This window comes from Barbus barbus (assembly GCF_936440315.1).
Source record: "Barbus barbus genome assembly, chromosome: 50".
Lineage (NCBI taxonomy): Eukaryota > Metazoa > Chordata > Actinopteri > Cypriniformes > Cyprinidae > Barbus > Barbus barbus.
This window is the reverse complement of record NC_136728.1, coordinates 14,401,235-14,417,510: the sequence shown is the minus strand read 5'-3', so window position 1 is coordinate 14,417,510 and position 16,276 is coordinate 14,401,235. Positions and strand designations below refer to the sequence as shown.

At 40.5% G+C, this 16,276-nt stretch overlaps 1 protein-coding gene across 10 annotated transcripts in view; it reads right to left on the bottom strand.

Annotated features, from left to right (window-relative positions):
- LOC306868270 (protein NDRG4) overlaps positions 1-16,276 on the bottom strand; it is a 34,330-nt gene that overhangs the window by 15,604 nt on the left and 2,450 nt on the right. For 5 of the 10 annotated variants that reach the window (XM_079414373.1, XM_079414367.1, XM_079414371.1 and 2 more), the window contains 3 exons: positions 5,182-5,272; positions 4,163-4,297; positions 1,423-1,461 (listed from right to left, as the gene is read on the bottom strand). In XM_079414373.1, the coding sequence (XP_079270499.1) occupies positions 1,423-1,461; positions 4,163-4,297; positions 5,182-5,259 (252 nt within the window). In that variant the 5' untranslated portion in view covers positions 5,260-5,272. The remainder of the gene's footprint in view (positions 1-1,422; positions 1,462-4,162; positions 4,298-5,181; positions 5,273-16,276) is intronic. The other 5 variants (XM_079414368.1, XM_079414375.1, XM_079414376.1 and 2 more) reach the window with 1 other exon arrangement.

The following is a 16,276-nucleotide window of genomic DNA, read 5'->3' as shown; positions in this document are numbered from 1 at the left end:
AAACAGTACAAAACTGATAGTACCTTGAATGCACTGTAGGTTGTGTAAATGCATCACACACACAAAAAAATCCATTTATTCTCGAGGTTGAATTCTGGTTCTACAATATTATTATATATAATTGTTTTTCAAATGTGTTTTGGAACCAAAATTTACATTTGGGAAAAAATGCATTTCTGTTAGTCGTCTTAGTGACTTTTTGCCTTATTAACTTTAAGTATCATCTATATTCAGTTCACACAAAAAAAATTTAAATTGTCATTAATTACTCACCCTCAAGTCATTCCAAACCCATAAGACCTTTGTTCATATTCGAAACACAAATTAATATATTTTTATAAATCCAAGAGCGTTCTGACCCTGCATATAGACTGCAATGTAACTGAAATGTTCCCAGGCTCTCAGATTTCATAAAAAAATATCTTAATTTGTCTTCTGAAGATGAACAAAGGTCTTATGGGTTTTGAACGACTTGAGGGCGAGTCATTAATGACAGAATTTTCATTTTTGGGTGAACTATCCCTTTCACAGTGTAAAAACTTTTAACAATGAAAAAAATATATTATTTTTTTAGTACGGCTGTCTGGAATGCTGTATTGAACAAACAGACTGTAATCCCAAATCTGATTTATTTGATGTTGCATTTCTTTTTTTTCCTTGGCATTAGGTAACCGTATTGTGCTAGCAAATACCTATTTAATTAGCCTGTCTGTTCTCCATCACAATTAAAACCTCTCCCTTGATGAGCGTGTGGCTTACAAATCCTATCATCTCCAGCCCCCTCTGCTGTTTGGATTTCTCACTGTTTTATTCAAATTCTTCTTTCTGTGATTTAGTCCTATTTCTGTCAGAGGTGTGAAGAGATGATGCAAACTTTGAGACAGCGACAAAACTGAGGTGATAAAGTTCTTATACCTCAACTTTTATCTCAGTAGTTTGACTTCAACTGCAATTTGATCTGTGCAACTGAGTCTAACTCTTAGAGCACATTAAAAGCTGAAATAAATTGAATATAACTGATGTATTATATTATATTATATTGGTGCACATTAAGAAACGTATATTATAAATTTAAATAGGTTGGATGTAATGTTGGCAGTTAAACTACCAGTTCTAACCAACAGGCTGGTACTACAGGTTGCTGTTAGTGCTCTGAATGGGATTTTGATTGAAACTCAGGAGGTCATAGCAATGCCTCTATGTTTTTTCATTCTCTCTCACGCTCTCTCATTAACTGTAATTGTTAGTACATTCCTCTCTCTAACCAAGACAAACAATAAGTCTTTAATCATCAAACAGATAAAAGGAATAATGAGACTATGTCAGCCACGCCATTTTAAATTTGATATGGATTAAATACCTTCAAGGACTGTCCGCTAAAATAAGTCAATATCAAAAATGCACAAGGAAGAGTCACTGTACCTTCCAATCTCCTTCAGCCACGAAGGTCTCACAGTTTTCCTGCAGGAACACAAAAGGTCAGGTTCATCAAAGCCAAAGCACAATTTTGTTCTAAAATGCTATCAGAATAAAATAAGCAGTGACTGGAGCAACACTCTGCAAGGTCCCGCCAGCAAGGAACGAGTTTCTGTGATGGAAACATTTACCTGAGCTGTTGTCTCTTTATGGGGTGTAAAACGTTTTGAGAAATTATACTTAAATTAAAGTACAGATGTCAATATTTTACAAAAATGTCAAAGTATCCAGCCAAAAACTTTTAGAGTGAAAGCAAAATGTTTCTCAAATTTATTTGTTCAATTTAGAAGCAAATTTTGATATTAAATTTGCAATTGACTGGATTTCAAAAGGAAATTGTAAAGTGGAATCTAGATTTACATCATGATGTATTAAAGTATTTTTGTCTTTAAAAATGTAAATAAGAAAAGCTGCAGCTATTTATTTTAAACTGAGTAAAGTAAACATACCCTAAAATAATACCACATACAATAATAAAGTATAATTACTCAAGTACTTTACACCCCTGGTTGTTGTTTCACTAGGCATGATTGGTTAGTATGTGGGTGGCTTAGCTGGCTTCAGATCAGCAGCTATTTGTGGAAAGATAAAACATGCAAGCTGAGCTTGCTTCAGTGCTGATATGAGGCCTGTTTAACTCCATTATACATTTAAGTATAATGGTTAGCATTTTGAGGACCTGAGCTGGTCCAACGCCAGTATTAATGAGTAAAGACACTGTTAAGAACACAATGTACTATGGAAAAAAAAAGGTGAAATGAGTACAAAACACAGTTGTAAAAGAAGAGAACAGCTTGAGAGCAGGACAACATCTCCTTGCCAAACAATCGTATCACAATATAGTCACCACAGGAGTAACAAAAATTCATCTAATTTTTCTGAAAAGGCAAGGAAACATGAGTTAGCACAATCTACGTAAGATAAAAACAAAGCATCCGTTTTTGGAAAAGCAAGTATCACTTATAATGTGATTCTTGTGCAGATTGGCAGAAGGAGGAAGAAAACCACACACCTAAAGAAAGAGGTTAGTGCATGCAGTTTGAGCTGTTGGCAGCAGAGAAGCAAAAGCAGTTTTAATGTCGGACCAGCAGGTGTCACTCCTTTTCAGGATTGAAAATCTAATGCAGTACCTCAGAAGTGCAAAAGGGGGCAGCCTTACAGGTAAACAACAGTGTGCTGTTTTCTTCTTGAGGAACTGAATCTTATGACATTGTAGTATATAAAGCTTTGTTCACATTGTGCATTAAGCTAATTTGTGTTTCAAATCCCATTTTAAGCCATGCTTTTTTGCATCCATAGTCAGAATCCAGCATATCTACATAGGTTGCCATAGCAGGTGTTAGCACAATGCTAGACAAAAGTCTTTGTGGAGAGAACAGACAACTGAATTTTGCCTGTGCGCATGTCCATCATGATATCTTGTTAACATATTAGGAGCAATTACTGTACTATTTACACATTTAAGCATATGTTTTGTCTAAAATTACTCACTCATTCTTGTTCACTTATTCACTTTATATTGAATGCCATATGTCAACATAAATGACCTTAAAGGGATAGTTCACTGAAAAATGATAATTCTGTCATTAATTACTCACTCTCATGTCATTCCAAACCCATGAGACCTTTATTCATCTTTGGAACACAAATTAAGATATTTAAATGAAATCCGAGAGCTCTCTGATCCTGAATAGACAGCAACACAACTGACACATTCACATTAAAATAGTCCATGTGACATCAGTGGTGCAACCGTAATTTTATGAAGCTAAGAGGATACTTTTTGTGTGCAAAGACAACAAAAATAACATGCATCTTGGTACTCTCGTGAATGTGCATTGAAGACTGAGCAGAAATTGTTGGATAAATTCATTATTTTTGTTTTCTTTGCGCACAACAACTATTCTCGTAGCTTCATAAAATTATTGATGAACCACTGATGTCACATGGACTATTTTAATGATGTCCTTACTACCTTTCTGGGCCTTGAACGTGTCAGTAGCATTGCTGTCTATGCAGGGTCAGAAAGCTCTCGGATTTCAGCAAAAATATATTAATTTGTACTCCAAAGATGAACGAAGGTCTTATGGGTTTGGAACGACATGAGGGTGAGTAATTAATGACAGAATTTTCATTTTTGGGTGAACTATCCCTTTAATGCCTCTATAAAAATCAGATTTCATGTGGTGTTCTGAAGTCCAGATTACAAACTACACTGATTTGATTTTCAATGATTAGAAGCAAAAGACAAACTAATGATTTGTTGTCTTTTTAAAAATAAAAAATAAAATACTATTATCATGTGCAAAGCAATCAGTTTAAGCAAATAATAATAAAAATACAATATCAAATAAAAAATAGTAATAATAAAATTACACAGGTAATCCATTGATAATTGCTTACAATTGTGTTAATGCTAAATTGTGTTTAAATATAAACATTGTGCCAAAAAGAACACTTTAAATTGCACACATCACAATTTAAAATCTGTACTTTTCCCCAAATCAGACAGCATGTGAAACTGTGAATGGGTTTTTTGTTAAAGACTTGGGGAGAGAGAAAACATCAGGCCTTGTTTGGTCTTTTCTAACAGAGCTGCATCTAAAGTAACAAAGAACTTGAGAGAAATTAGTAAAAATTTTAGTAGTTGGAAACATGGACGTGCTCTGTGCGGTAATCAGCCTACCGGGAAGTACCCGCTGGTCCGACGGCGCGTCAGGCCGAGCCAGTGTCGGGCGATGGCATGCCAGCGTTTTGGGGGGCGAGCCGTGGGGGGGGAGGGCGTAGCACAGGGCAGCGCGTGCACACACTCTCCTTTAGCCTGCCACGTTACACAAAGACACAAACACTAGTTACAGCAAACTACAGCAGACGCTGCCTTCTGTAGGACCAGAGGACAATGCTTTGGTGGCGGAGGTGATAAGCTGAAGAAATAAAATTATGATATGCATGAATGGTAGCTACTGTGTGATATGTGAAGAAAATCGTAGCAGCAGACACAATATCCACACAACAAGCTTTGATGAATGAATTGCCATGACTTCCAATCATTTGCAATTAGTTAATGTGAATTTTTATCATCTTTTTAAAGAGATTACACTGCAGATTCACAGAATGTTCTAGAGCTGTACATGAATGAAAAAAAAGATTATAGATTTTTTTATGCTGTCAAAATACAAATATCTCATTTTTAGTTCATGACACATTATCAACTAGTGTGAACATATAACTTTATTGTTATGCGCTTATAAACATTCCTGGCCTGGAAAATACCAATTTTAACACTTAAAATTTAAATTGAAAACCCAGTGCATTTGATTGATTGTCTACAGTACATTGATTTAATCAGATAAGGGATAGGAATTACAGTAGGTTGCATCATTAATCAATGGATTTCAGATGAATATCAGAGCACTTCTAGAGAAATGCAAGAAAGTAGTACACCCCTTGTTGTCCAGTGTCCCAAATTTTTTACTGATATTTTAAAGCCATTTATTTTTACTGGCATTAAAGACATAGCATGCTTTTCATTTCACATTAGCTTAACACAGATGTGTGGATTAAGATGAAATGTGGTATTTGGTGAGCATAGATAAATCCTTTATCATGCACACACACACATCCAATTTTTTTGTTCTCTTGCCTAAAAACAGGGGGCCATTTATAACCGGTCTACTATATTTAGCCACACACACACACACTCACCATCTCTGTTTCCTGTCCCCTGGATTCTGGCAGTAGCGGTTTCTCTTCAGTGAACTGCTGATCCTTCATGCCAGCCATCCTGGAGAGCAACCTGCAATCACCATGGCAACACACACACCTGAGATTAACAAGGCTATTGGACAGCAAACCAAAATCTAATCAAAACCGCCAGGTGCTCCAATATCGAAATATTACCTACACCGCTCAAACCTTGTATACAGTCCCAGCTGGAAAAAAAAAATCAGATCATACTAACATAAAGACCCAATGATATCAAAATTATAGTTACTCATGATATCAAAATTGTAGTTTTGTGGCTTTTACTTTTGTCGGTTAGCTTTGAGATCATCTACATTACAGAGTACAATAAAAGTTGACTAATTTAACTTTAATCAGATATGTGCATTTAAAATGGACAGAATTTCTCTTTCCGAAATACAGACCACAATTGTTGATGACTCATCCTGCACTACAGATTTTTGTCCATTTAGATGTTCTCTAGAATCCAAATGTCCCTCCCCTTTATATCACCTGCAACCAATTAACAAGTGCATACATTTATGGATGAGACATAACCTCTTCAATATGCCCTGCCCAGACTTCCTGTCTCAATAGGAAATATGTAGCAACTGTTAAACAATTTCCCTGGGGTCTTTAAGGTGGTAAAGCTGGTCAAGCTGTGTTTTGGAACATACAGTATACTATGCTGGTGGGGACTAGGTTGATCTCAGCCCCACCGGGTGGCAGGACAACTAAACAGCTAAACCAGTTTGCTTGGAGCAGCTATGGTTATCACTTCCTTTCCACTCCCTAGTTTTCTATGGAAAGAATCAATATGTCATAAACATGATTTCGGGCACTAGCAAGGACCTTGATCCAATAAACATTATGATACTAATGACTCAATTACATGCAACATGATTATGACATCATGCAATAAACATATCAGCAACATCACTGTTCTGATGACTTGAAGGACTGAAGAAGACAATTTCATATACTGAGCAGCTTAAGCTTTCAATGAGTGAATGTTTGAGTACACTGGAATGTCTTATGCTGTGTGCACACCAAAAGCGAAGCGAATATTCACATCACATTATTGCACTAGATTACTTGTGGGATGTTTTTCGTGTCACTCGCGCAAATAAAATCATTGCCTAATACTCTCAGTCATTTATTGATACAATTGTCAATAAGCTCTACACTGATTGGCTTGCGCGATAAAGCATCATGCAAATTTTTCATGGAAGACTGGATTGAGGCATATATCACACGTTCGCAGCAATCACGTCGGCCGGCGTGAATTCACATCTATTCCCATCTTTGCATTGACTTTGTATGTAATCTACCAGTGCAAATAATTAAATTCACTTTTGATGTGCACACACCATTAGAAATGGCAGCCTACCTGAGCAGTGTCCTAAATACTGAACTAGAGAGTGGATTGAGACACACCCCGTGTAAAACCAGCTACTATCAGAAGTTGGTGTTATCTGCATTTTTCAGCAGGCGTGCTTATCTGGCTCCAAATAATGTAAAACTACATGTGGTTATGGGATTTTGTGGACTTAAAATGAGGTGGCATTGTGGACATGGCTTGAGTGTTGTTTGGTGGTTAGGTTCACAATGACACAAAAAGGCACAGACTTGTCAGTCTCCAGGAACACATGGCCAAATTGGGACATTAGCTCTCGGGTTGTCTGAAGGATGAGACAATGCACTTTTCTGTTAGGTTCTTATTGAACTCCAGCTGTGCAGCTGAAGGTAGTCTGCTCATGGGAGCTCCGTCATTGTCAACTGATATTTCGATAACACGATGCTAAGCTAACAAACTCCTCCACATCCAACTGTTAACTCTAATAGTTCTGCAAACTCATGCACATATAAAGATAATTAAGTATGTTGTTATTTACAACTTCAATGGAAATATGGCTAGCATAATTATTAAAGTTTAGCAACAATCTTTAGCATGTTTTAGTAGCATTTCTGAATATCTAACGCTCCTGCCATCCAAATGCTGTGAAAATGAGTAAACGAGGATATGAATGAGAAATGAAACAGGAAAAACAACCTCATCAACTATTAGTGCAGATTGTTGCCACTTTTACTCAAGAGATGACAGAATACTTTGATATATCATTCTCTTGGAAGAGTCTCACAATAACTGCATAAGCTGCATGAATCTGGAATCATGGGCAGTGTAAATCAAACCCTCGGATGTGAACGGATAGAATGATTCAGAGCCCTGCAGGGAATTATTATTTTGGTTGCATAACACCCCCCATGAGGTGATTATAACGAGGTCTAGACATGACCACAATACTCTAAATTGGCCTCTCTTTCTCCCTCCCTTTCCTCTCTGTCACAATCTCTCCGTTGATCTATCTCGCTTTCCCGCCTCCGCCACATTTACTGACCTTTCTCAGATCATTATTGTAATCATTAGTGCTCGGTTTTGCTACACCATAATAGAGTAACATTTTTACTCTTTCTAAACAGAACGTTTTGACTAGCCCAAGTCAACAGAGCCTAGCCTAAGTCTCTATGATATTCTGGTCACTAGATAATCTAGTAGTTTATAAAAGTAACACTACACCTTCCCACAACAAGCTGCACAATTTAAGGGGGGGGGGGGGGGGGTGGTTACATTCCAAAGATTAATACTGAGGACTATGGGTTTGTTCAAATCTCTAAACCCAATATGAGCAATAGTAATAACAACGTTAGCATGTACCAATAACTAATTATTGACTAAACACTGACTGGTTTTTGGATTGTGTGGGTAAAGATAAATAATTTAAATCCATGATATTTAAAATTGTTAAATATAACACTATGTTTAGCCAATTCATGATCAACAATATTAATATCATCCTATACTAAAATTAGAGCATAAAGAACAAATACATTCATATCAAATATCAACCTGTAACCCTTCTTGTTTGCAGAGATGTATTTTTGTGGGTTCTATACCCAGTCAGTGTTGCCATAGTAACCTCTAGTAATGCCAGTAGACGCCCCTGCAATCTTCAGGGAGTTGGATAACCTTTATCTTTCCTCCTTTATCCTTTTCGACAGCATCACTGCTAGTCCTAACTGCAGTACTAGAAAAACATAGTTTGGAGTCACCAAGATAATGTGTTAACTCTTAGACATGTTGAATCCAGATAGAGTTCATGTATTGAGCAGACAACATCACCCAGAGCTTTTTTGACCCAGTTCAGTGACAAAAAAAAAAAAAAAAAAAAAAAAAAAAAAGTGTGCATAAGAGAATATTACACTGGAAAGACTTCCAGTGCTTCTTCCAGACTTCCAGAGCTTTTTGCATTTGGAAGAGTATTCTGTCAGACACCAAATCAATAGATCTGCTCAAAGGCAAGGGTCTGACCTACTATACAGAATCCCAATCAATACTTGGAAAATGGGTTAGGACAATGTGTGTTCATGCTGTATGCAAAAAAAAATAAAATAAAATATATGGCAAATGGAGTTCTAAAATCAATTCAATTCAAGTTTAATTATTGAAAAGGCGAAGGATCTTGGCACAAACTGTCAAGAAGCTGGGCTGTACAGTCTCCTTGGCATCGCTATAAGGTTATACAAGTGATCGAAGTTTTAATTAGCCAATTGGATGCTAACATAATCGAGGTAAATAGAAAGAACATGGCTGTATAAGCAAGGTGTAGAGAGTGCTAAGTACCACCCACATGCTGGCAGAATCAAATATACCAGGAAATAAAAAAAACAATGTCATTGTGGAAGTATGGGAGAAATCTGAAGCAGGGAAGACCTGAGCAGTTTTAGTTTTTACAAAGCACTTGTTGCTACCTGGAAAAAGTCAAACGTCAAGACAAATACAGTATCTTCCTTCTATGCTTATTGTTGTGATGGACCAGACTGGGTTGGATCCATTTGCAGCTTTTATTAAGAATGGTCAAACAGGCAGAGTCAAATACCAGCAAACACAGCAATAGAGGCAAGGCAGAGACAGAGTCGAGAGTCAGGCAGAGAGTCGAGGCAGGCAGCAATAATCAGAGTCCAATAAACAATCCGGGTCGGGGCAGGTAGCGAACAATCAGCAAGGTAAACAGTCCAAGGTCGAGAGGTATAAATCAAACACGGGTAATAACGCTCAGTAGTGACAGCCGGGGCAAATCAAGACTTTGCAGGGAAGTGGTGTGTGTGAGTGGCTTATATGTGTGTAAATGAGATGCAGGTGTAGAGTGCAATCAGTCCCAGGTAAGAGGCATGATGGGGAATGGAGTTCAAATGAGAGAGTTAATACTCGGGAGATGGATCCCTCTGAGGGGCCAGCTTCTCCGGGTGGGTCCGGTGAAATTCGTCAGTGAGTGTGGGGTCACTCCTCTCAGACCACCAGCGGGTTTCAGGAGAGAAACATGGAATGTGGGAGAGATGCGATAATTAGTGGGCAGTTCCAATCGAAATGATAAAGGAGAAATTTGTCTAATAATTTTGAATGGACCAACATACCTGGGACTGAGCTTTTTGCAAGGGAGTCTGAGTCGTAGATCCTTGGTGGAGAGCCAACCCCACTGGCCGGGGGCATACTCAGGAGCGGGGCGACGATGGTGGTTGGCTTGATGCTCTTGACGTCTGACTGTGTGGAGTAGGTGGATATGAGCACAATCCCAAACTGCTTCGCTGTTCTGCAGCCATTCTGTTACTGAAGGTAAGTCAGTGGGCTTGCCAGACCAGGGGAATAGTGGTGGTTGAAAACCCAGGACACATTTGAAGGGAGTCATTCCTGTAGCGGGTTTGGTAAGGGAATTTTGTGCGTACTCGGCCCAAAACAAATATCTGCTCCATTCAGATTGCTGCTGTTGACAGTATGCAGGAAGGATTCGAATTACCTCTTGGTTTAAACGTTCAGTTTGCCCATTGGATTGTGGATGATACCTGGATGTGAGGCTGATATTTACGTTGAGGTGAAGAAAGCAGTCCATACCCTAGAAGTGAATTGTGGTCCTCGGTCTGATACGATATCCTCAGGTAAGCCGTAGAATCGGAACACATGATTGCAGAGCAGTTCGGCTGTCTCAAAAGACGTGGGAAGCTTGGGTAAAGGGATCAGACGGCAGGCCTTGGAAAATCGGTCGACGATGGTGAGTATAGTGGTGTTACCTTGTGAGTTGGGCAGATTTGTGATGAAGTCGATGGCGATGTGCGACCAAGGTCGGCGTGGTGTGGGTAATGGGGTTAATAGACCAGCTGGTAGTTGTCTGGGGGATTTGGAGGTGTTGCAGTTTATGCAGTTCCGAACGAACGTGGTTGTGTCTCTTAACAGGGTAGGCCACCAGAAGCGGTTTCTGAGGAGCTGTGTCGTGGCCGTGATTTCGGGATGACCTGAGCTGGGTGTTGTGTGTACCTGAGTGATGAGATGTTGACGAAGAGTTTCTGGAACATAAGTGAGGTTGGCTCGGCATTCGGCGGGAGGTGGTTCCTGAAGATTCAATTGCTCGATTTCTGTCATGATATCCCACTGTGCCGGGGACACAAGCAGATTCTCAGGGATAATGTTTTCGGATGTAGATGTGTGAATTGACTCCTCTGTTTGGCGGGAGAGAGCATCGGTTTTAGTGTTCTTGGAACCTGGTCTGTATGTCACCGAGAAGCGAAATCTCGTGAAGAACAAGGCCCATCTGGCTGACGAGGATTTAGGCATTTGGCAGAGCGGAGATATTCAAGATTCTTGTGGTCTGTGAGAACAATGAATGGATGCGTTGATCCCTCCAGCCAGTGTCGCCACTCTTCGAGAGCCAGTTTCATGGCTAGAATTTTGCGGTTTCCTACCTCATAGTTGCGTTCAGCTGCCGTCAGTTTGCGGGAGAAGAAAGCGCATGGATACATTTTGGCTGGTTGTCCATGACGTTGCGACAGCACTGCGCCTACCCCTGTGTTGGAGGCATCGACCTCTACGATGAATTGCCGTTCGGGATCTGGGTGTCGTAGAATGGGGGTCGAAGTGAATCTGCTCTTCAATTCGTCGAAGGCCTGACGTGCCTCTGTGAACCAACTAAGACGGGCTGTGTGGCGTTTAGTCATGGCGGTTAAAGGAGAGGCAATGACACTAAAGTTCCTAATGAAACGTCTGTAGAAATTAGCGAAACCCAGGAAACGTTGTAGTTCCTTGACTGTTTGAGGTAGGCCAATCCAAGACCGCGCTGACCTTCTTCTCATCCATGGCTACCCCCTCTTGGCTGATCACGTATCCCAGAAATGACGTGCTTGTCTGATGAAATTCACACTTTTCAGCTTTGGCATAGAGTTGGTGTTGGATGAGACGTTTCAAAACTGACCGGACGTGGTGAATGTGTTCTTCCATGGTGTTTGAGTAGATCAAGATGTCATCGATGTACACGATTACCCATCTAACATGTCTCTGAAGATGTCGTTCATGAAGGATTGGAATACTGAAGGACTGTTGGCTAGGCCGAAGAGCATAAATTAGTACTCGTAGTGCCCGCTAGTGGTGGAGAACGCGGTCTTCCATTCATCAGCCTCTCGAATGCGAATCAGGTTATAGGCATTGTGCAGGTCTAACTTTGTATAATACTTGGCCCGACGAAGCTGTTCTAAGGCGGCTGGAACTAAAGGCAATGGGTATCGAAATTTGACAGTGATGTCGTTCAGGCCGCGATAATCAATACATGGCCGCAGGCCTCCATCTTTTTTCTTAACGAAGAAGAAACTGGCAGGCGCTGGAGAGCTTGACGGTCTAATGAATCCTTTGGCTAATTCCTCTTCAATGTAATGTTTCATAGCTTCGGATTCAGGCTGAGACAGAGGGAAGATTCTTCCCTTTGGAGGTGTGGAACCGGGCATAAGTTCAATGGCACAATCAACTGAGCGATGTTCAGGTAGTTGTGATGCTTTTCTCTTGCTGAAGGCTTCGATGTAGTCAGAGTACTCAGTAGGCACGTTTAATTTATCAGGATCTGGAACAGAGGGGTCAGGGGTGTAACTGTGAGGTCGGGAAATTTTAGATAGACACTGACTTTGACAGGTGGAGTCCCATTGGATGATTTGGCCCTCTCTCCAGGAGATGTGGGTTCGCAGCCAGGGTAGTCCAAGAATTAGTGAGTGATTGGGTGACTGGATGACATAAAATTGGATGGTTTCCGAATGCAAGGTTCCAATACGTAGTGTAACTTCTTCAGTGAGTCTGAGAATTTTTCCCTCTCAGAGGGGTCGGCCATATAATGCCTCCACTGTCAAGGGGAAGTTACAGGGAATTAGTTTAAGCTTGCATTGGGAGGCAAATTCACTTGAAATAAAGTTCCCAGCTGCCCCGGGAATCTACAAAAGCTGTGGTAGAGATTACTTGATCTTGGACAACTAACTTGGCAGGCAATTTCAAACAGGACATACAGGTTATATTCTTGGCTTGAACACTCACCACCTGAGATTTTGGCGATGGATGAGTCGGACAAGAAGTCTTCATATGTCCTGGTTGGCCACAATAAAGACATAAATGATCTTGCATACGGAGCTCACGTTCTTCAGGAGTGAGGTACGTGACTCCTAGTTGCATGGGTTCGTGAACGGTGGCAGTTTCATAAGAATAGTGGGGCGTGGCTCGGGTCGAGCGTCGTGAACGGATTAAGTTATCAATCTGAATGGCGAGATGGATGAATTCATTCAAACTTTCCCCTCATCCCAGAATGCCAGTTCGGATTGCAATTCCGTGGTTAATCCTTTTCGAAACAAGTTTCAGAGTGTCCTCTACCCAGGTGGTTTGAGCAGCGAGAGTGCGGAAAGAGAGAGCAAACTCGGCGGACGATCTTCTTCCTTGAGAGAGAGTTAATAATCGCTCACCGGCATTTCCCTTTTCGGTGGGATGTTCGAACACTTCACGAAACTACTGGAGGAAAGCCTCAAAGGTGGGAAATGAGGACCCATCCGTCCTCCAGACTGCTGTAGCACACGCCAACGCTTTCTCGGTGAGTAATGAACAAACAAAAGCTATACGGCTTGATTCTGAGGGGTATAATGACGGCTGCTGGCTGACAAAGAGTGAACATTGCAGTAGGAAACCTTTGCATTTAGTGGGAGTTCCGTCTAACTTTTCTGGGAAAGCGGGTCGAGGGCTGACTGGAGAGGTTGCAGTAGGCGGGGTTACTCGGAGCTGGTGATTGAGCGGCTGTGGCGTTGGTTGCTGGCAAACGGAGGCTTTGCAATGCCTGAACAAGTTCCTCCGTTAAGGTTGTCAGTTGCTGCAACTGATGTTGATGCAATGCCAACTGTGAGGCTTGGGCAGATAATTCGGTGGACAATTGCATGAGAGCTGCTGGATCCGAAGTCTTCTGTTGTGATGGACCAGACTGGGTTGGATCCATTTGCAGCTTTTATTAAGAATGGTCAAACAGGCAGAGTCAAATACCAGCAAACAGAGCAATAGAGGCAAGGCAGAGACAGAGTCGAGAGTCAGGCAGAGAGTCGAGGCAGGCAGCAAGAATCAGAGTCCAATAAACAATCCGGGTCGGGGCAGGTAGCGAACAATCAGCAAGGTAAACAGTCCAAGGTCGAGAGGTATAAATCAAACACGGGTAATAACGCTCCGTAGTGACAGCTGGGGGCAAATCAAGACTTCGCAGGGAAGTGGTGTGTGTGAGTGGCTTATATGTGTGTGTGTGTAAATGAGATGCAGGTGTAGAGTGCAATCAGTCCCAGGTAAGAGGCATGATGGGAAATTGAGTTCAAATGAGAGAGTTAATACTCGGGAGAAGGATCCCTCTGGTGGTGCGAGGGAGGCGGTGCAGGAACCTCCTCTGTAACACTTATTAAAAATGGGCTTCATTGCTGAGTTAGTTTTTTCTTTTTTTTATAGAATGAATGATCTTCATGTTCTTCTAATGTGTATATTTCACTCATGTCCAAGATTCTTATAAGGATCCACTTTATAAGGTTAAATGTTGAGGATGATGGAAAAAGAAAGACGTTAAGCAAAAAAAAAAAAAAAGCGAGCTCAAATGGGCATAAAAACACAACTAGCTCACATAACCCTCACATTAAATAGACTGTTCCAGGAAATTCAATCATAAGGCACTTTCGCACCACATAGTTCTAGAAACTTAGTTAGGAGATAGCCAGCAGGGTGGTTCCTAGAGAACCAATTTCCCCCTCGGCCCATTTTCCTGGTTGCATTCACAAAGTGACGTCTTTATTTGCAGCATTTATAAACATTAACAACCGGTGAATGGAGGATGCCGCATTCGAAGCTGTTTTTGATGCTTGTTGTGGGTTTTGTGATAACGCAGATGGAATGTAAACGCACAATTTACATGATTAAAAGAACATGAAAATCTGACTAAATCTCCTATGACGACTTGCAGTTATATTATCGCGATATTAGGCTGAGAAAAGTACACAACACTGCAGACAACAGGTTAATGCAGGGACGGATTATGACGCACCGGTGCCCTGGGCACAGACTGATTAAAGGCCCCCCTCAGTTGAAATAGTGCTCATTTTTTCTTAAATTCAAATAGTAATTGATTCTATTTATACCAAGTGAAAATAGCAGTATTTTTAGCGATATGTTATTTACACTAAGTGCAAATAGCTATAGATTATATTTACACTATGTTAAAATAGCAGGATTTTCTGCTATTTATACTACTTGTCGCAAAATATTGGCAATTATCTGCATTTCAGTATTGTATTACATTATAAAACAGTATGCAATAATAGTATTGAGTGCAAATTTGTAATAATTTTAATTCAAATTATTAAATGGATGCCACCTTATTGGTACAATAAAGCCCTCCCGACACCTACCCTTACCCGATACTTTATTTTCAACTTTTTGGTTATTTCTTAAATTTTTATTGACAATAAATGCTTTTACGATGTGATATGAGATTTGAAAAGGGAGTTCGGCAAAAGGTGGGCTCGACCCTGGTCAATCGCGTCAAAACGCACGCTGATTTACGAATCAAAGCTGTTGTTTATAATCTCGACAGTCCCAGTCACACCTTGGTGGGAGGAATTAGTGTAAATAGTCTCTGCCAAAAGTGTAAATAGACTCCATTTACATTATCAAAGAACATTATCATTGGCAGAATTAAAGCACTCTCAAAAACTCCCATTAATCCCCGAAGTTGCTTACATTGTGAAATTAATAACTTGCTTACATCGTACGCACTTCTGCACTTTCAGCGATGACTCATCTGGACGCCTCTTATTGGTCATTGTACTCATACTCATCTACCCTGGGCACGTGCTCGGTAGGCCCGTGCGTTAATCCGTCCCTGAGTCCAAGTCTTCTCCGCTTTTAGTGCATCTCTGTGGCAGAATTACAGCGTCACATACTGGTCTGGCATTTATACTACATAGTTTTGTGTCAGTTTAGTGTTTTTCGTGTGTATGCAGATATTGAGATGAGGGGAAAAAAAGATTGAATAGGGAAAGCTCTGGCTTCGTGGGAATGCACACCATAGTCCATTAGACCTGCATTTCTCAACACCTGAGGACCCACCTGCACCTAACAGAATGTTTTAGCCTGCCTCGTTAATAAAACACTTGATTCAGCTCATCGGATTCTTAGTGTGTTAGATATGGAGGCATCCAAAACATTCTGGGAGGTGAGTTCCAAGTACTGGAGATGAGAAACACTGCAGAAGACAATAACAGAATATGTCTTATATTAAAATTGAGATAAAAAGCAGCTGTGGAACTCATATAAACTTGTAATCTCAACCCATTAGAGAGCTCACTTCACACCTCCAGTGGGATTCTGGGTAACATCTGAAGGACCAATCATGGCTATCTGGCTTTCAAATATGCTGTGATAGTGTTGTACCACCAGAATCAACCATGTTTCCAACCCCTCACACTGCCTCTTGTCAGGAGCTGCCTAGTGCTGTAAGCCAGGCTGACAGAAGGTGAGTTGGTATGTGGTCCTCAATAACGCCATTTTACCTTGGCCAAAAGTACAGTAACCTGACCAAACCTTTCCTTAAGACAGGTTTCTACTGTATGGATCAGTAGGAAACCAATCCTGGGATGTTAGGTGTGGTTTCCTTGAAATATTAATGGTTCCATTATGATAAATAGCCTGCATCTAAAAGCTTTC